At 52.6% G+C, this 16890-nt stretch overlaps 1 protein-coding gene across 1 annotated transcript; it reads right to left on the bottom strand.

Moving 5' to 3' along the window:
- Positions 1-7995: 7995 nt before the first annotated feature.
- On the bottom strand, positions 7996-11003 carry TFF1 (trefoil factor 1). The gene is made up of 3 exons (XM_036348589.1): positions 10705-11003; positions 8403-8555; positions 7996-8012 (listed from the first exon to the last, which is right to left on the bottom strand). Exons 1-3 carry the CDS (start codon positions 10787-10789, stop codon positions 7996-7998), a joined length of 255 nt encoding a protein of 84 aa, XP_036204482.1. The 5' UTR covers positions 10790-11003.
- Between the last annotated feature and the right edge of the window lie 5887 nt (positions 11004-16890).

The raw sequence follows: 16890 nt of genomic DNA, 5'->3' as shown, positions 1-16890 counted from the left end.
TGAGCCTTTGCTTGTGTGTCCTCATCTCTTTCAGTGCTCTCCCTCCACTCTTTGCCTTCCTAACTCCCTTCTGTACTTGAGCTCTTAATTCAGGAGTCACTTCTTCCTGAAAGATTTCCCTTACTTCCCTCAGAGAGATGACAGGTCTCTCACCCCGCTCCCAAGAACCCTTTGTTCACCTGATTCAAAACATCAGCTGCGCTTACTTTTTAAGTGGATATTTACTTTTCTTTTGTTAATCGTACCAAAGATAACAGCTAATACGTACTGCAGGCTAACTTTGTGCCAAGTGACCTGAGGATTTCACAGGCTGGATCATATCCTTACAGCAATACAAAGGAAGGGCTAAAGCTATTGCCCCTATTTATGGTCCGCACAGGAAGATATCTCACTCAAATAGCATAGCCAGGAAGGGCAGGGTGAGACCCAGAGCTGGGCCTGTTCGCTGTGTATCGCAGCGCTGGACCCAGGGTCTGCACATCAGGGATTCCTTAGAGAGGGAAGTGGAGTAAAGTAGTGGATAGACTGCACCCCAGGAGCTGAGGAATGGGGACTTCCCCCCTAGTGTTGCCTGCTGCCCAAATTACCTGTAGGATCCATAAAATAATATCTAGACATCGATATATGCACGTAACTGAGGCCAGCCTCCGGATTACAGTGTCATTTGTAGAGGGAGGTGGGAAGAGGGCTTATTCAGTGCTCTCCAAAGTCTCACGTGCCTCCTAAAGCCCAAGAAGAATCATATCTCATTTTACACTATCATCAGGGAAAAACTATTTTTATTACCATTTACATGCCTAGTGCCCCTAAATGTAAAAGAGGGGTGTGGGGCGGGGGAGGGGGGGGAGGGATGAACAACATACAATTCAGTTTCCTCCCCAGCTTTCCAGGTTTCTGGAGTTTGGTTGTGCTGATCAGTGGAGTGGGTAAATAATAGTCTTTGCAAGCCCATGATTGAATTTATCTACTTAATAAAGAACTAGGCCGAAGCTAGGAGAAGACATACGCAAATGAACTAATGCTGGTGAGAATTTTGACACAGAGTTTGGGAGGGAATGAAATTCAAAATTTCTTGAGGAGTTATGTTTGGGAATATAATTGGGTGGATATACCTTTTAGCACATTTCCCAGTGTGTTGTGCAATGTGATTCGTCCTTGTACTTCTTTGAAAGACGTTATTCAAGATGTACGTTACTTTAAGATGTCTCTTTGGTATCTGAGTGGGTGTTTTGTTTTACTTTATTTGACACCACACTAAGACAAGCCACAATCTTGTTGATCTTAAAACATCAAAATATTTAAATCATTTAGGTTACCATATCAAGGCAAACTGATATAGTAGGAGTTGACAAACTATGGGACATGGACTCATTGCCTGTTTTTTAAAATAAAACTTTATTAAAACACAGCCATGCCTATTTATTTACACATTTGTTTATGGCTACTTCCAAGCTGTATTGGCAGAGTTGATTACTTGTGACAGAGACTGTATGGCCCACAAATCCTAAAATATTTACCATCTGGTCCTTTAAGAAAAACAAAATCTCCCCTAGCTGGTTTTGCTCAGTGGATAGAGCACCAGCCTGCAGACTGAGGGGTCCTGGGTTCAATTCTGGCCAAGGGCACGTGGGGGGTGTGCAGGAGGGAGCTGATCAATAATTCTCTCTCTCACCATTGATGTTTCTATCTCTCTCTCCCTCTCTGAAATCAATCCTGTATAATCAAAGCCTAATATGCTAAGTGTCTGTTCAACCAATCAGCCGTTCAACCAATCAAAGCATAATATGCTAATGATATGCTAAGTCCGCTCAACCGCTCACTATGATGTGCACTGACCACAAGGGGGCAGATGCTCCTACCTATAGCTTAGCTTGCTGCTGGGATCTGGTTGATTGGGACTGAGCAAGACAGGCTGGACACACCCTGGAGCCTTCCCGCAGTCCCTTCCCAGCTGGCCAATCTCCCACATCCCTCCCCGGCCAGGCTGAGGGACCCCACTGGTGCATGAATTCGTGCACCGGGCCTCTAGTGAAAAACAAATAAATAAATCTGCCTTTCCCTGTATTATCATCTTAAAAACTCTCTAAAAATAAACTTTTAAAAGTTTAAAAATTGTTGAAAGACTATTCTCCGTGTGCCTCTCATATCTGTGCATGTCTTCCTAACTGTCCTTGTGGTCTGGGACCTAAAATTAAGACTCAGTGTTCAGTGGAACTGAGAGGGCCTCAGGTGGCCTAACCACACGTCCTCCTCCCCACCTGTCCCCACAGATAAGATCCCTGGCCAAGCCAACGTCCTTATCGGGGGAGGAGGCACAGTTCCCGCTTGCCCTGAGTAGGGGCTCTCACTTCCCTGCCAGCCCACAGAATTATTCAAACAAGCCAATCTCATGCTCCGTGGGAACCATGGACACCCTGCCTTCTTGATGCAGCAAAGCCTCCTCCTGCAGTGCCTCCATTGCTCACTCTGTTCCTGAGTGCACCCCCAGGTGGCCCTGCATGACATGTGGGTCCCCCACTCCCAGGCTGTGAGCATATGTGATGCAAGCTGGAGGTGATCTCAGCTGTCCAATGTTGGCCATCCCCACAACCCTGGATGGAAATACCCAGCCACCGCCAAGGAGATGAGTAGGAGGCTGTCAAAACAGCCCTTCATGCCAGACTATCTTTCCAAGGATGTTTGTGGAGCAAACAATCCGGGAAGGCAGATATGGCACTTCCATCTGGAGCAGAGGCAGGCAAGCTTACTGCCCCTGGAAAGATTTGAGTCCTTAAGAAGTCAGGGTTCCTGTCCTGTAATGCAGCCCACTGTGTTCCAGCGTTTGTCTGAGCCCGTCTGTGCCGCCCCAGGAGGACGTGGGGGCACAGACATGACGACCTCAAGCTGCTTGCTGCACGGGGAGTAACACAGTCCTTTATCTCTGAACCAGGACACTCCTGTCGTCTGCCAGCATCCATAAAACTACCAGCTTGCAAGCAGGGTAAACGCTGAGCTCTTCCGAGTTCTTGACATTGATGACCTAGAACAGATTAAATAAAATAAAACACCTTCAATGTTCGCCTTTAGCATAGAGGTTCCCTACTTCTTAGGCCCACTCAACTTCATTGCACCTCAGATGTAAGTAGATATATGCAGATCTGCCTAATTTAATCTGTTCGCTACCCCCAAAATGTCCAACTCAGGACAACATTAAGACCTGAGAACAATTAAGAACACACAATCCTACATACAGATGATGTATTATTGAATTGTACACCTGGAACCTATATAATTTTATTAATCAATGTCGCCCCAATAAATTCAATTTAAAAAAAATAGAAACACCTTTAAAATACTGCAATACTATACATCTTTCTGTTACTAACTATAACCTTCTGTCTGCTCCAACCTTTAAGTGGATGACTTTTTTTCTAATGGCCATTGACATTTGGATCAAATATCTAATTGTTCCCTAATAGCCACTGGTGTTTTCTGTCGTGCTCACATTGATTGAATATTTTCACAACCTGCCCCTCCCACTCTCACAAAGAAAGGCGAGGGAGTTTTCTTAAGTTAACAATATCCTTCTCAGTGACTCTGCAGATATGATCTTAAGCCACAACTTGGCTTGGAGAATTGGTTCCTGGCCTGGTCTTTAGTTCAACATCGTCTGAACAGAACCCTATTGTGTGGGAATTTATCAAGGCGCATGGGTAACCTCCAGTGCACTACCAGCCACAGAACAAACAAGCTCACGGATCAAACTAAGACTCTCAAGCCACGGCGTGTGTGAAATCAATCAACAACCCAAAGCGAGAGCCCGGGCAGGTTAACACTTCCCGCGGGTGCAAGTGGAATGACCGCTCCCCGCTGGATCCTGGGCCATGAGGTATTCTGTCCTGTCCCACTCTTCGCCTTTCCAGCAACGCATGGTAACCAGGACCAAACCTGGGGTTTGCGCAAGGGGCCAGGACACGGACGGTGCCTGGGGCCACCCATGCTGGGGCCTTAGTGAGGCGTCTCAGAGCTGGCACTGTGGGCCCCGCTGGAGCCCACGGCGACCCACAGAGCGGCCCCGCTGGAGCCCACGGCGACCCACAGAGCAGCCCCGCTGTTAGTCTGCTTCTGGGCTGACACCTGGGGCCCATGGAAGCCATGATGAGAGCCACAGATGCGTGCCTGGCTCACGGATGACATGGCAGAGCTATCAGCCCCGACATGCACTGCTACTTCTGATGCGTGGCCTCTCCGTCCTCTCCCATCCATAGTAACACTGCTGCTGCTCCATCCTTTGGATCAGGGAGCACCTCCTGCAGGTCACTGTCACCTGCACCTCAGAGGGGTCCCGCTCTCTGTGCCTGACACCGCTAAGCCATGTATTCAGGCATGGGAGGCGTTAGGGGTTTCCCTCCCCTGGCTGAAGTCCAGCGGTTTTAGGTGCAAGAGGGCACTGGCCCCCAGATGACCTTCCACACAGGTGTCCTCAGCCTAGTTTCCAAAGCTGGGGGGGAAGAGGAGCTTGGGTTCTTTAGGTACTGTGTGTGCCTGTGTGTACATGTATGTGTGCCTGTGCGTGCCTGTGTGCATGTACGTGTGCACACGTTGTGTGCATGATATGCTCCCCAAACTGTTAACTGCTCCTGTGCCTTATCGGCAGCGCTATTCTTACTAAGGCTCGTTATCACCCCAGCTGGCTTTTCCCCTCCACCCTCCATGTGCTTCAAGGACTGCAGTGACCCAGAGAGGTCGCCATTGTTTCCTTAAGACACCAATCTGCCCCCCGCCACCCACCTCCTTTGCCCGTGTGCTCATGGCTGAGAGAGACTGAGGTAGGGATGTGGTGTGATACCAAATACCCCATCGAAGCCCCCCACCCTGAGATGATCACTGGGGCATTGAAGGGGTGGATGCACCGGGGGTGGGGGGGCCGCCGTGGGTGGGGGTGGCCCTGGGCAGGTCCTGAGGCCTAGATTCCTGGGTGTGAGGAGGAAGGGGGGGGGCACGGCCCACAGCCTCGCGCTGTCACCTCTCCGTCCTCAGAGCTCTACCTCCAGGTCTCTGCCCCCACCCCCCACCCCCCGACTGTCGGAATTCTTCCGGGGTTTTGTGAGTTTCCAGGACAGTATGGCAGAGAGCAAGCCACATCTTCTGCACCCGCTCTGAGTCCTGTGCAGGGCGCTGGGCCGTGACGGGACAGAAGCATGTCGTCGTGCTGAGCGGGGACACCCCCACAGGAGCCCCCAGTCATCCCCACGAGAGGCCTGGCACCCAGATGGCGGGGCCACAGGATCCACACTCTGGGGGCAGACACCGGAGGAGCTGGGCATGGATGGGGGGGCCTCAGATGCTTTCTGTAACCTGATGGGGGGAGGGGGACGCTGATGCCGCCAGCCCTGTATCCATTCCGTCCCTTCACTGGGCCAGAAGCCAGGGAAACGAAGGAAGGTGGGGACCCACCGAATCGGTCTCCTTGTCACTGGCCTCTGGGCCCGCATGCTGACGCATTCGCCGGGAGGAAGGTACCTGCTGCTGGATGTCCCTGCCATAAGGCCTTTGGGTTAAGGAGCCCCCAGTCTACGTGTCGTGGCTCCCTGGGAAGTGTCATTTCACCCGCACAGCCCTCTGGGTGGGAAAGGGGCAGGACCACATGAAAGGCCTGCTGTGAGCCCCACCAGGCGCCTGCATGTGTCTCAGAGCCACGGGAAGAACTGCGTGGGCGCTGTCCCTGTGTCCCACACCCCTCCTGGCTTTCTCTTGACGGCCTCTTTGAAATTATTAGTAAACCCCAACCGCGGGCGGATCCCTGACTCCGGAGTGAGCTGTGCCGTCCAATCGGGGGTCTGCTCACCCTGCAGGTCATTCAGCACTGTCGGCGCCTTGGCCTCAGTTACAAAATGGGGTGAGGACCAGGAAGGGGGTGAGGACCAGGAAGGAGGGGAAGATGAGGACCAGGAAGGGGGTGAGGGTGAGGAAGGGGGAGAGGGTGAGGAAGGGGGTGAGGAACAAGAAGGGGGTGAGAGTCAGGAAGCGGGGGAGGGTCAGGAAGGGGGGGAGGGTCAGGAAGGGGGGAGGGTCAGGAAGGGGGGAGGGTCAGGAAGGGGGGAGGGTCAGGAAGGGGGGAGGGCCAGGAAGGGGGGGTCAGGAAGGGGGAGGGCCAGGAAGGGGGGCCAGGAAAGGGGGAGGGTCAGGAAGGGGGAGGGTCAGGAAGGGGGAGGGCCAGGAAGGGGGAGGGTCAGGAAGGGGGAGGGCCAGGAAGGGGGGGGCCAGGAAAGGGGGAGGGTCAGGAAGGGGGAGGGTCAGGAAGGGGGGAGGGCCAAGAAGGGGGGGCTGAGAGAGACTGAGCAGCTTACTCCCAGGAACTACTGCCTCCAGAGGCTGTGGCAGGAGATACTGCATCTCGCGAGGGATCGCAGGCAACCAATCGGTTTCTTTACCTGAACTGTCGGGCAGAGGTTGTGAGTGATCAGATCAGCTATGGACAGGAGAGAGAAGGGGCATTTCTCTGCACGTTCTCCAGTGAGGAAAAGCCCCGCGATCCCCACAGCACACAGAACACGACACACACGATGGCACACGTGTGTGCGGCTGTCTGCATGTGCTGGGGTTCCCACCCTGACGGCCCTGCCCGTGCACGCACTCCTGGCTCCTGGGCTCTGGACGCACTTGTCCTGGTGGCCACGGGTCGGGAGTGATCGATCTGACTGGACAGTGGGAAACACTGTCCACGCCCAGCTCAGGCTCCTCTTCCTCTTGGGAACCAGCTGGCTGTGGGGGAGCAGACGTGCTCCCCTGCTCCTGGGACCCCAATAGCTGTGCAGGTTGTGTCCAGTGCGAGGGCACCTGAGAGGAGGAGCCAACTGGGGGAGCGATGGACTGAGCTCCGGGGGCAGGAGGACCGCCCAGAGCTGGCGTCTTCTCCTCACTCTCCCTGCAGCTGGGGGCCGGGGCACCCAGGGCTGCTCTGTCACACTGCTGGCCCGGGTGGCCGTCTGTCCAATGCCAGGGTGTCCTGGGCAGGTCCTATTGGCTCCCTGTCCTTCCATTTGCCTGTCAGTGATAAGGTGGCACGTGGCCTTCGCATGCCTCCCTTTCGGGGGGTGGGGGGTGGTTTTCCTCACCAATTCCACACTGTCAGCCCCACAGAGTTGTTCTTCAAGATGGCAGCCAGTTTGGCTCAGTGGATAGAGCGTCGGCCTGTGGACTGAAGGGTCCTAGGTTCCATTCCGGTCAAGAGCACATACCCAGGTCGCAGGCTTGATCCCCAGTAGGGGGCATGCAGGAGGCAGCCAATCAATGATTCTCTCTCTCTCTCTCTCTCTCTCTCTCTCTCTCTCTCTCCCTCTCCCTTCCTCTCTGACATCAATAAAAAAAAAATTTTTTTTTAAAGATGTCAGCTCTGCAATTTTTTATTATTAACACTGTCAGACTCTGCTGTGGATTTTATCTCCTGAGCCAGTTTCCGCCTGGGGGAGGTGAAGACATTGACAGGTAGCTTTTGCTACACACAGTGGGTCATCCACAATGAATTTTGCAAGAGCATTGATAGCGTTTGGTGCCTGTTTTCATGACTTGACAAGGGTGTGGCTGGGAGGTGCTTCTGGAAGACTTTGCCACGAAGGGCCTTGTGCAGGGACCCCGGTTGCTAACAGCCACCGAGGCAACTTCTGCAACCCTGTGGCCAGGTCATCCTCTCACCCACCCCTCACAGCTCACCCGGGACCGTGAATTTATGCATAACCCATGACAAGAAGCCAGCGGGGACAATGAGCACTTTCCTTGAAAGAAAGAAAAATCATTTTTTATTTCTAAAGAGAACTAAAAGCACAAAGTAGCGTTCATCTCTATTCATGTTCAGGTCAATCTTGAGCGGGAAAAATCAAAGCAGTCCATGCACGCGGCGAGCCGAGGCTGAGGAGCAGAAGCTGGAGATGAGCGGGTGGCGGCGAGGCTGAGCGGCCGTGGCCGGGGGCGGGGGGTGGCCCATTCTCAGTGTGGACGCGACTCCCACGCGAGCGGCTAAAATTCACACTCCTCTGAAAGGGAAGGGGCGGGAGAAGAGATGTTAGTGAGGGGGCGGATGTGCTCTCACTTGGCAATAATGCCAGGGGATTTTTGACTTGAAAGTATCAACGGGAAGATTCTTCAGAAAACATGGCCCGTCTTCATATTTTGTCATTCCCTGCCCTCGCACCCCAAGCCAGCTACGCATCACAAAGAGCAAAGCCGGGGAAAGGCAGGTTCCTCCCCACATGGTCTTCCAGCCCCGCCTCCCCGTCCCAGACCCGGGTTCATCGTGATTTAGGCTAAACCGCTCCTCCCCGGCCCCGGGGCCACAGTCCGGTGAAAACACAGCTGGCAGCGCAGACAGAGTCCCGAGGCCCGTGCCCCCCGCCGTCAGCCCCGCCGCGTTGTCACGGACGTACCTTCCGGGACGTTGTTGATGTTCAGAGGGTAGAAGCACCACGGGTGCCCCGGGACGGTGCTGTCGAAGCAGCAGCCCTTCGCCGTGCACTGGGCGGGCGTGATGCCCGAGAACCCGCAGTTGCTCCTCTGGCTCGGGGCCATCATGCACGTCTCTAAAGGCGCACGGGCAGGGGACAAAGGTAAGCCCGGAGCCCAACTCCTCGCTATTTCTACCCACACCCGTCCCGCTTCGTTCTCCAGTTACATCAGCAACCGGCTGGCGCGGCCGATGCAGACCCAGGCCTCGGGTCCGGGAGGGAGACCCTGTCCTCATTTCCTGACATGAAAACACGTCACCTCAGGGAAACTGCAAGGCGCCCGGAATCTGTAACCCTGCACCCACCTGGACAACGTATTCATTAGCGCATTCATTTCAACGAACAATTATTAAGCATATTTACTCAATCAATATATCTATTGGGCACCATTTGTGTGTGCTAGGAACAGGAGATGACACAGCAAACACAGGCAGCGCGGGTCCCTCAGAAACCGAGCTCCTGCCAGCTCTGTGCCAGGTGGTGGTGACCCAGAAATTAAAAATAAAGGCATGCTTGTTAAGAAACCAAACTCAGATGGAGGAGAAAGCCAAGTATGTGTGCAAAGTAGCACAGTGCGACCATCCTAGTGTGTCCAGGTCAAGCACAGAAAGGACAAGTGACAACAAGGCTGAACAAAGCAAGGAGGGCTTCCTGTAGGAGGGGGTGGACCTCTTGAGGATGGAGCAGTGGGTGTTCCAAGCAGAGGGAGCAGCATGGGTGATGGCGTGAAGGGGAAGAGCAAGGTGTGTTCGAGGAGGTGTAAGTCCGTTTGCAGAGACGATGCAGAGGTTGAGGTGGGTGGTCTGAGAGGAGCTAGGTCAAGGGCTAGGGGACACAGTTTCAGCCTGAGAGCCACAGCTTTCACCAGAGGAGGGATGAAATGACCCAAAGTGGAAAGCACCCAGGGCAGACGGGCCAGCTGGCAGCTCCCACATGGTCTGGCTGCAAGATCTGTGGGATCTGCACTCGGGGCCAGAGGCTCTGAGAAGGCGAACGCGGCAGGCTGAGGCAGGCAATGGGAGGGGAGCCTGGGACGGGGGCACAGGAGGGTAAGGGCTCAGAGGTGCACATGGCCATGCACCATGAGTGAGAAGACAGGGGGGATGAGGAGCGAGGCCTTGGGAGCGTCGACAGTGAAGGGACAGAGAAGGAAGGAGGCTGAATAGAAGGAGGCTGGTCAGAGGACAGGTGGACCGAGATTCAGGCCAGAGGTGGGCACAGTTGGCCTTGACCCGGGGCATCTGGCTCCATGAAAGACAATTCCTCCAAAGACAGTCGGATGTGGGACACTCCCCCAGACCGAGAGGGCAGGACGCCCACATGCATTCCTTGGTGAAATCCAGCAAAGCGCGCTAGCATAGCAAGTAATGTTGATTCAGCACTTTGTAGCTTGCAAAGCACTTTTCACAGACATCACAGACAATTGATCACACTCCGAAGATAAAGACCTTGAGACACAAACAAGTTCAAAGGAAGCAGCGGTGACCTCTCTCACTGGGCAACTCCCATGGACTAATATTGACGGAACACGAACCAATGGGGCAGGTGGTTTGGGCTCTGCAGAGCACGGGGCCCAGAGAGGTTCTCAGGATGCCCACCCGTGGAGAAGGCACTGGGACATCTGTGTAGACTTTAGGTCAGTGGTTCTCAACCTTCCTGATGCCGTGACCCTTTAATACAGTTCCGCATGTTGTGGTGACCCCCAATTTCATTGTTACAAGTTGAACATAATTAAAGCATCGTGATTAATCACAAAAACAATATGTAATTATAGATGTGTTTTCCAATGGTCTTAGGCAACCCCTGTGAAAGGGTCGTTCGACCCCCAAAGGGGTCGCGACCCACAGGTTGCGAACCGCTGCTTTAGGTGGTCCCACTGCCTGGGGTAGGGTTTGGCTGGGACATTTAGAAGTGCTATTCATACACCCTACCTCAAAGCTTGCTCTTTAAAATACAACATTCAAGAATAGCCTCATAGTGTCAGGACTGGAAGACAGCGCCAACCAAGGAATCCCACTTGCTCACAGCAGTTCTCCAAGGTCTCACTGGCCCTTTCTCCCGCTGCTAGCATCACTTGCTTTTGCCTTCCAAACCCTCTCAAAGGCCTAAAACAATGCTTGGCTCAAAACCACACACTGTGAAACAAAGGCTTCCATCAGGGCTACCTCTCTATGCGCATGTGCTCCCCCCACTCCCCCCAAGAAGCAGGAAGAGGGCTGCTTACCGGTCTGGACCTGGGCCAGGCTGCTGAGGGCCAGCGAGAAGACCAGGAGCAGGACGCAGATCACCTTGGGCTCCATGGTGGCCATGCCTGTATTCTCTCTGCTCCCAGGAGAGTGCAAGTCAGGGGTGAGAATCTGTCTGAGCCCTCGATTTTAAACCCGGCTCTGTTTGCTGAAAGAGTGTGAGATAACATTTGCCTAAGGAGGGTCTCACAGCCCTCCACTGATTAAAAGGTGTTTTCTAAACACGGGCAGGCCACACAGACGCGTTTGCTGATAGAGGGAAACTGTGTCTCGTAGTCATCTTGGTGAGGGATTTGAGATTCAGATCATCCCGCTCTTATCCATGGGAGTCTCCTCAGTTCACTGGTCTGTATCGGCTAATGTCAACAGTACACTCACTGGGAAGTGATTCATCACGAGAGATGGCCCACGGAAGGCGCAGTTGTGTGAACAGTGGCTCACGGGGTCCCTGCCACACAACTCAGGGAGGAGAAGGAGCAGAGGAGCCCGCCCGCCTGGCCTTGGCCTTTCGACCTGGGCCATTTTCAACCATTTTGAGAATCCAAGTCCGGGGCCGGGGGGAGCTGACCTCGGCAGGATGAGCAGGAGAATGACAGGCCTGCCCCCCTTCCCTCCCCAGGGGACTTGAGCTTCAAACTTCATCTTCCCTCTGTTAGTGCTGTCTGGTTAGACATTTCCATGGCAACTTCGTATGTGAGCCGAGCACCGTCAGGTCCTTCCCCAAGGACAGGGGGCCTGTGCGGAGCGGCTCAGGGTCCAGTCGGCACTGCCATCCTCCTCACAGGAACTCGTGAGCATTGTTACTTATTTATCTAAATTAATTCTTTTCCTTTAAAAATGAAGTTGCATGTATAAGAGCAGACATGGAAACTGATGAAGTAGAGGTGTTCTTCCCTCTGGCGAATCCCTTTCCCCGTGTCTGTGGGGGCGGTTGCTCACGTCCTCCCAGGGGATTCCTCAGGGCCACCTCCACCCAGCTGCCCTGCGGCCCTGCCTTGCTCTGGCTCTTTCTCTGTCATGGCTCTTTTTTTTACATTTATTTTTATCTTTGAATGTCTGAAGCGATTCCCTTACACGCCATGTTTGTTGTTTACTGCCCCTCCCCAGTAGAATGGAAGGGCCCTGATTCAGGGGTGTGGTCTACTCTGTGCATTCAGATGGCCTCAGCACCTATAATGGTGCCTTATTAAATAAACTAGAGGCTCGATGCACAAAATTCATGCAAGAGTAGGCGTTCCTTCCCCCAGCTGCCGGCAGCGGCTTCCCTCTGGCACCCAGGACCCAGGCTTCCCTCAGCCCCAGCTTAGTCCGGAAGGACATCCAGAAGGATGTCTGGTCTAATTAGCATATTATGCTTTTATTATTATAGATATCTGTTGAGGAATGGATGGATGGATGGGTGGATGGATGGATTAATGATAGTAGGAATTTTTTTTCTTCAGTGATAGATTAGGCTTCAAGGAAAGTGAATCTCATCTGGGACAGAAGAACCCGATCCTGGTGGCACCTGGATCTCCAACTTCTACCTTCCAGAACTGTGAGACAATAAGTTTCTGTTGTATATTCAGTTGATGGTACTTTGTTTACAGCCGACCTAGGAAACTAATACAACCAGGGTGACTGTGCACTGGACAAAGAAAAGTACTTAGACTTTCTGAAGGTCAATAAATAGTAACTCTGAAGGCCATTACATACGAGCTCTGAACTGACACTAATATTCAAAGGCCCAAGTCCCACGTGGTTCATCAAACAGAGAAACTGGATTTCAGGTGTGAGATGGCATCTTGGCTCAAGTCCATCTCCTGGATCCAGTGAGGTCACACCCATCCCTTGGGGATCCCCCCAGGCCCAGGATAGATACACTTAGTAGCTAGCTGCATTGCTTCTCTGATCCTTGGAGTGAGGGATGTTACCGTGGAAGTCTCTCACCAAGGCAGTGAACCAAAACCAGCATCTCAGTCCAGGAGGGACCTGCAAAAGTCAATGCCACCATCAAGGACTTGAGCTTGCAGCCGTGGTCATTGTACATTCCCGTTGGCCTCACCTGTGTGGCCAGGTGCGTTGTGGAGAATGACTTGAGAGCAGGGACAGCACAGGTTCACGGTAAGTGTCCAGGTAGTCGTTATTTCAGGCTCGGTGGGCCACACTTGGGCTCTGCCACATCATCCTTGTTTTATTTTTGCAACCTTTGAAACATGTACAGATCATTTCTTAGTTTTCAGGTTGTACAAAAGCAGGCCACAGGCAGGATCTGGCCCACAGGCTGTCATCTGTCAAGCCCTGTGTATAAAGGGTCACAAATGTCATCAAGCGGTGATGACACCTGCAGCTGGGGAGCTGGATGTGATATCATTCCTGGAGCAAACTCCCTGGCACCTGATATGCAGCCATTGACCTAGAAAATGTTTGCTTTCCCCCCATTCTTTTCAGAAAAGATGATCAGATGTATTTTGCCTCCACATGGCAGGGACAGCAATATACCAGTACGATGTGGACTGGGGGTTGTGTCACGTCTGCATACTCAGGAGAGACCTTGAACATTTTGCTAAACATCCTTCCGGCCTGTTACATTGCAGACATGATGTTGAGTTAACTGGATTTTGAAAACCAGAAGTAAGATGGCTTAGAGAAACACACGTGTGTCAGAGATTGGAGCTGCGAAAGTCCAGGAACCTGGCCCTTTAGTGGACATATCCTCTGTGAAGGGAAAGACGAATGTCTGTATCTGTTCCACTCACCCAGTACCTCCTCACAGGCCTCTTTGGATCTGGGAGGTAGTATAGACTACATTTGAACAGGCTGTTCTGGCTCATTTACCAGCTGCCAATAAAGTTTGAAATTTTGAATGGAGTCAGAATAATAAATGGCTCTGCAGAAATCGGTCCAGGCTGTCACACAAGACACCCTGCCACGTGGGCCCAGAAGTGTGGACAGTTTGTGACGTATCCACGGCAGACGTCGGCATTGTGTGGCATCTTGGGGAAGTCCAAGATAAAAAACAGCAGGTTCCATATTAGTTCTCTGTCACCATGTGACAAACGACCCCAAAACTTAGTGATTTAAAATAAGAAACACTTACTATTTCACAGTTACTGTGTGTCAGGTACTGGGTGACAGCTTAGCTGGATTCTCTGACTCACAGGCTACAGTCAAGGGGTCAGCAGGACTCAATTCAAACTCGTGAATGTGAAGACGTCACGGGGCCATGTAGACAGTGGGGACGTCCCAGTGGCATAGGCTCAATACCGCGAGCTTCTTCGCATAGTAATCGACTCCACTTCTGAGTTCCCATCCTGCCAGCAGCAGGGGCTGGTGCATGGTCCTGGATGTGGCATGGTGCCCAGGAGCAGTGGCTGGCAGCCTGGTGGCAGGTTGGTTCCATGAGAGCGTTTCCATCACAGAGGGGCAGGATGGAGGGCCTGGTCTGTACATGCCCTCCCTCTGAGCCGCAGCTGCTGGCAGACCAGCACTGGGAATTTACAGAATGCATACTCCCGTGCAGGGGATGCATCACAGCACATTTCAGGGCCAGGAAATCTAACAGTGTCCCCGCAATTCACTGGCCTTCCCACAGGCCCATCACCCAGAGCAGACAGCTTGACCGGATGAGGGGATTGTCTGCTCCGCCGCCAGTGGGTGGATTCCCACTCGGCACATGCCTAAGCCAAAGTGCACATGCCCAGGAAGCACACAACAGACGAAGGAGCGGCGTTCTTCATGTTAAAGGAAGTCACTGCTGGAGGAGGTTTGCTTCCCGTCCCATGGCCGTGGTCTTACGGGTTGGAGCGCTGTTGGTCTGAGAGAGGCTGGCTTCCACGTGGAAACCCCACTGGCAATGGAGACTGACCTCATGCCAGCGAACCAACAGTCAGAGGAGGCATATCCACTAGAGGAACTGGTCCTAGGAACCGAGGGAGACTGTGTAACTGCTACACAGTGGGGATGAGGAGGGTGATGCATGTAGCCCAAGGGGGTCACTGGGGCTTCTGTGAGTGCTTTCTCACCAGAGGTCCTGGTCGATGGGAAACTGAGGCAACCCAATACATATAAGACCCACAAGGACCCAGATCCTATGCATATGAAGATCTGGCTCACTATCACCAGGCAAATGACCACGCCCCGCTGAAGTGGGGCATACATGGGGAGGGGGCTGTGGCCACCAACTCTGACCCTCTGACCAACAACCAAAGCAGTTGCTATAGCAGCTGTTTTACATAAAGTAAAGAAAGTAGCATTAAGTACTTAGCTAATTTCTGGAAGATTTGGGTATTTCTTGGGTAAGCCTTGAAAGCAATAGATAACAGAAATAACAGAAATCGTCTAAATGTATATTACATATGTAGGTAGAGAGCAAATTTACCTATGTAAAGTATTTTAAACTTCTTTAACTGTAAAATGTTTATCATATATATGATGAACGAAGGTTTAAAATCTTTGAAATATAAAGAGCTTACACAAGTTGAATTTTCAAACCCTGGAACTCGAATAGATAGAGGCAAAGAGCATGGACATCCAATTACAAAATTATAGGGAATGGGGGAAAAATTATTAGCAATCAAAGAAATCACTTAAGGTAACAACAATGTGCAAGCCAAGCAAGTTGTCAGATTTTGTTTTTTAATCAGAAGAGTCCATGCTGCTGAAAGTCAGGAAAACACAACCTACACCCACGGTGGCAACGGGCCCACCTTCATGGTGATCAGCGTGGGCCTAAGCAAGGGGCCTAGGAAGAGCACTCGCTCTGACCCCGTAAATCTCCTTCAGGGGGCCCCCTCAAGAAAGAATCCCAAACACAGACAGATCGTCCCGCATAAAGATGTCCTCAGAAGAAATCTTAGCCATTGTCAACAATTGTAGAGAATGCTGGTTGGACGATGCATGGTGAAATGCGAAGCTCCGTGGAGTCTGTAAGAGCCTGGAAACGCTCATGCTGCGTGCTAAGTCAGAAAGAACAGGGTCAGGTTTACAAACAACTCAGCAGGAAAAGGAGAAAAAAGAAGCCACACCAGGGGGTGGGCCCGAGGGGTGCAAGGATGTCACACCGGTTTCCTCGGTCTCTGTTCTCCTAGTTACCGAAATGTTTCTATAGTGAGCAATTATTTTTGTAATTGGAAAATATTATATTTTAAAATAAAATGTAATGATTTTGCTGTTCCCCAAAAAAGAGAACGAGGAGAGTTCCCCTGCCCCCCAGTCGGTGAGTCAAGAGGCAGTCATGGAGGGGTATTTGAGCTTGGAGGGGTTGTGCTTGGGCCACGCCTCGCTGACGTGCCTGCCCCATGACCCGCTTCCTCATACCTTCCCTGAAGTCAAACACAGGAGTGGGGCTGGTGCGAGCTGCCTATTATCTCTTAGATTTCAGCAACCCCAGGATTAAGCCGCCCCTGCCACCCATGGAGTCCTCGTCCCACCCAGCCTATTCCAGACTTGCTCACGAAGGGACCGGTACACCTCTGGGTGCAGAAATGGTAGAACAGAGACCTCCCCCAGGCCTCTCCACACTCCTCCTGGACTCACCCCAGCTCATGCTTCCCCACCTTTTTGGCTCCAAAATCACTGTTAAGTCCTAACTGTGGGTCCTGGGAATGTAAAGGTAGGAAGAGAGACGGGACACAGATACCTAATTCCTCACCTCCAAGCCATCCCTGCCTAACCCCTGACTCTGCCAGCCTGCAGTTACTTAAACCTCCAAGCTCAGCTCGGCACCCCTAGGTCTGAACAAAGCCTTCTCCCTCCCAGCAGGTGAGTGTGGAATTCACCTGCTCATTCCTGGCCTGGGGTCCAGGGAGCTGGGGTAAGTGTGGGCACCGTACCTCCCCGCCTCCTCTGTATCTCAGTCCCGGCCGGCCCCCTCTGCTCCCATGATGCTGACTGCGCCCTTCCCCCCTCCTGCGGACCCTGGTGGGGTTTGCCTCTCTGGGCCCCAGTGCTTCCTCTCTCCTGACTGTGAGCACTGCTCGGTCCAGCCCTGTCTCCTGCTCCCGTAACCCACCACGCTCCCTCCTGCATTTGCCCCCCGCCCCGATGGATCCCTTTGATGTGGTTCTTTGGTCCATTTCAATCCATGTCTACCCCCGACATAGGTGAGGGGGTACAGTTTTTATTGAAGGCATGAGGATTTCTATCTGGCCTGCACCGTGTGAGCGATCCAGCTGACAAAAGGA

The sequence above is a fragment of the Myotis myotis genome, unplaced genomic scaffold, assembly GCF_014108235.1.
Source record: "Myotis myotis isolate mMyoMyo1 unplaced genomic scaffold, mMyoMyo1.p scaffold_m19_p_2, whole genome shotgun sequence".
NCBI lineage: Eukaryota > Metazoa > Chordata > Mammalia > Chiroptera > Vespertilionidae > Myotis > Myotis myotis.
This window is presented reverse-complemented; position numbering and strand designations above follow the sequence as displayed.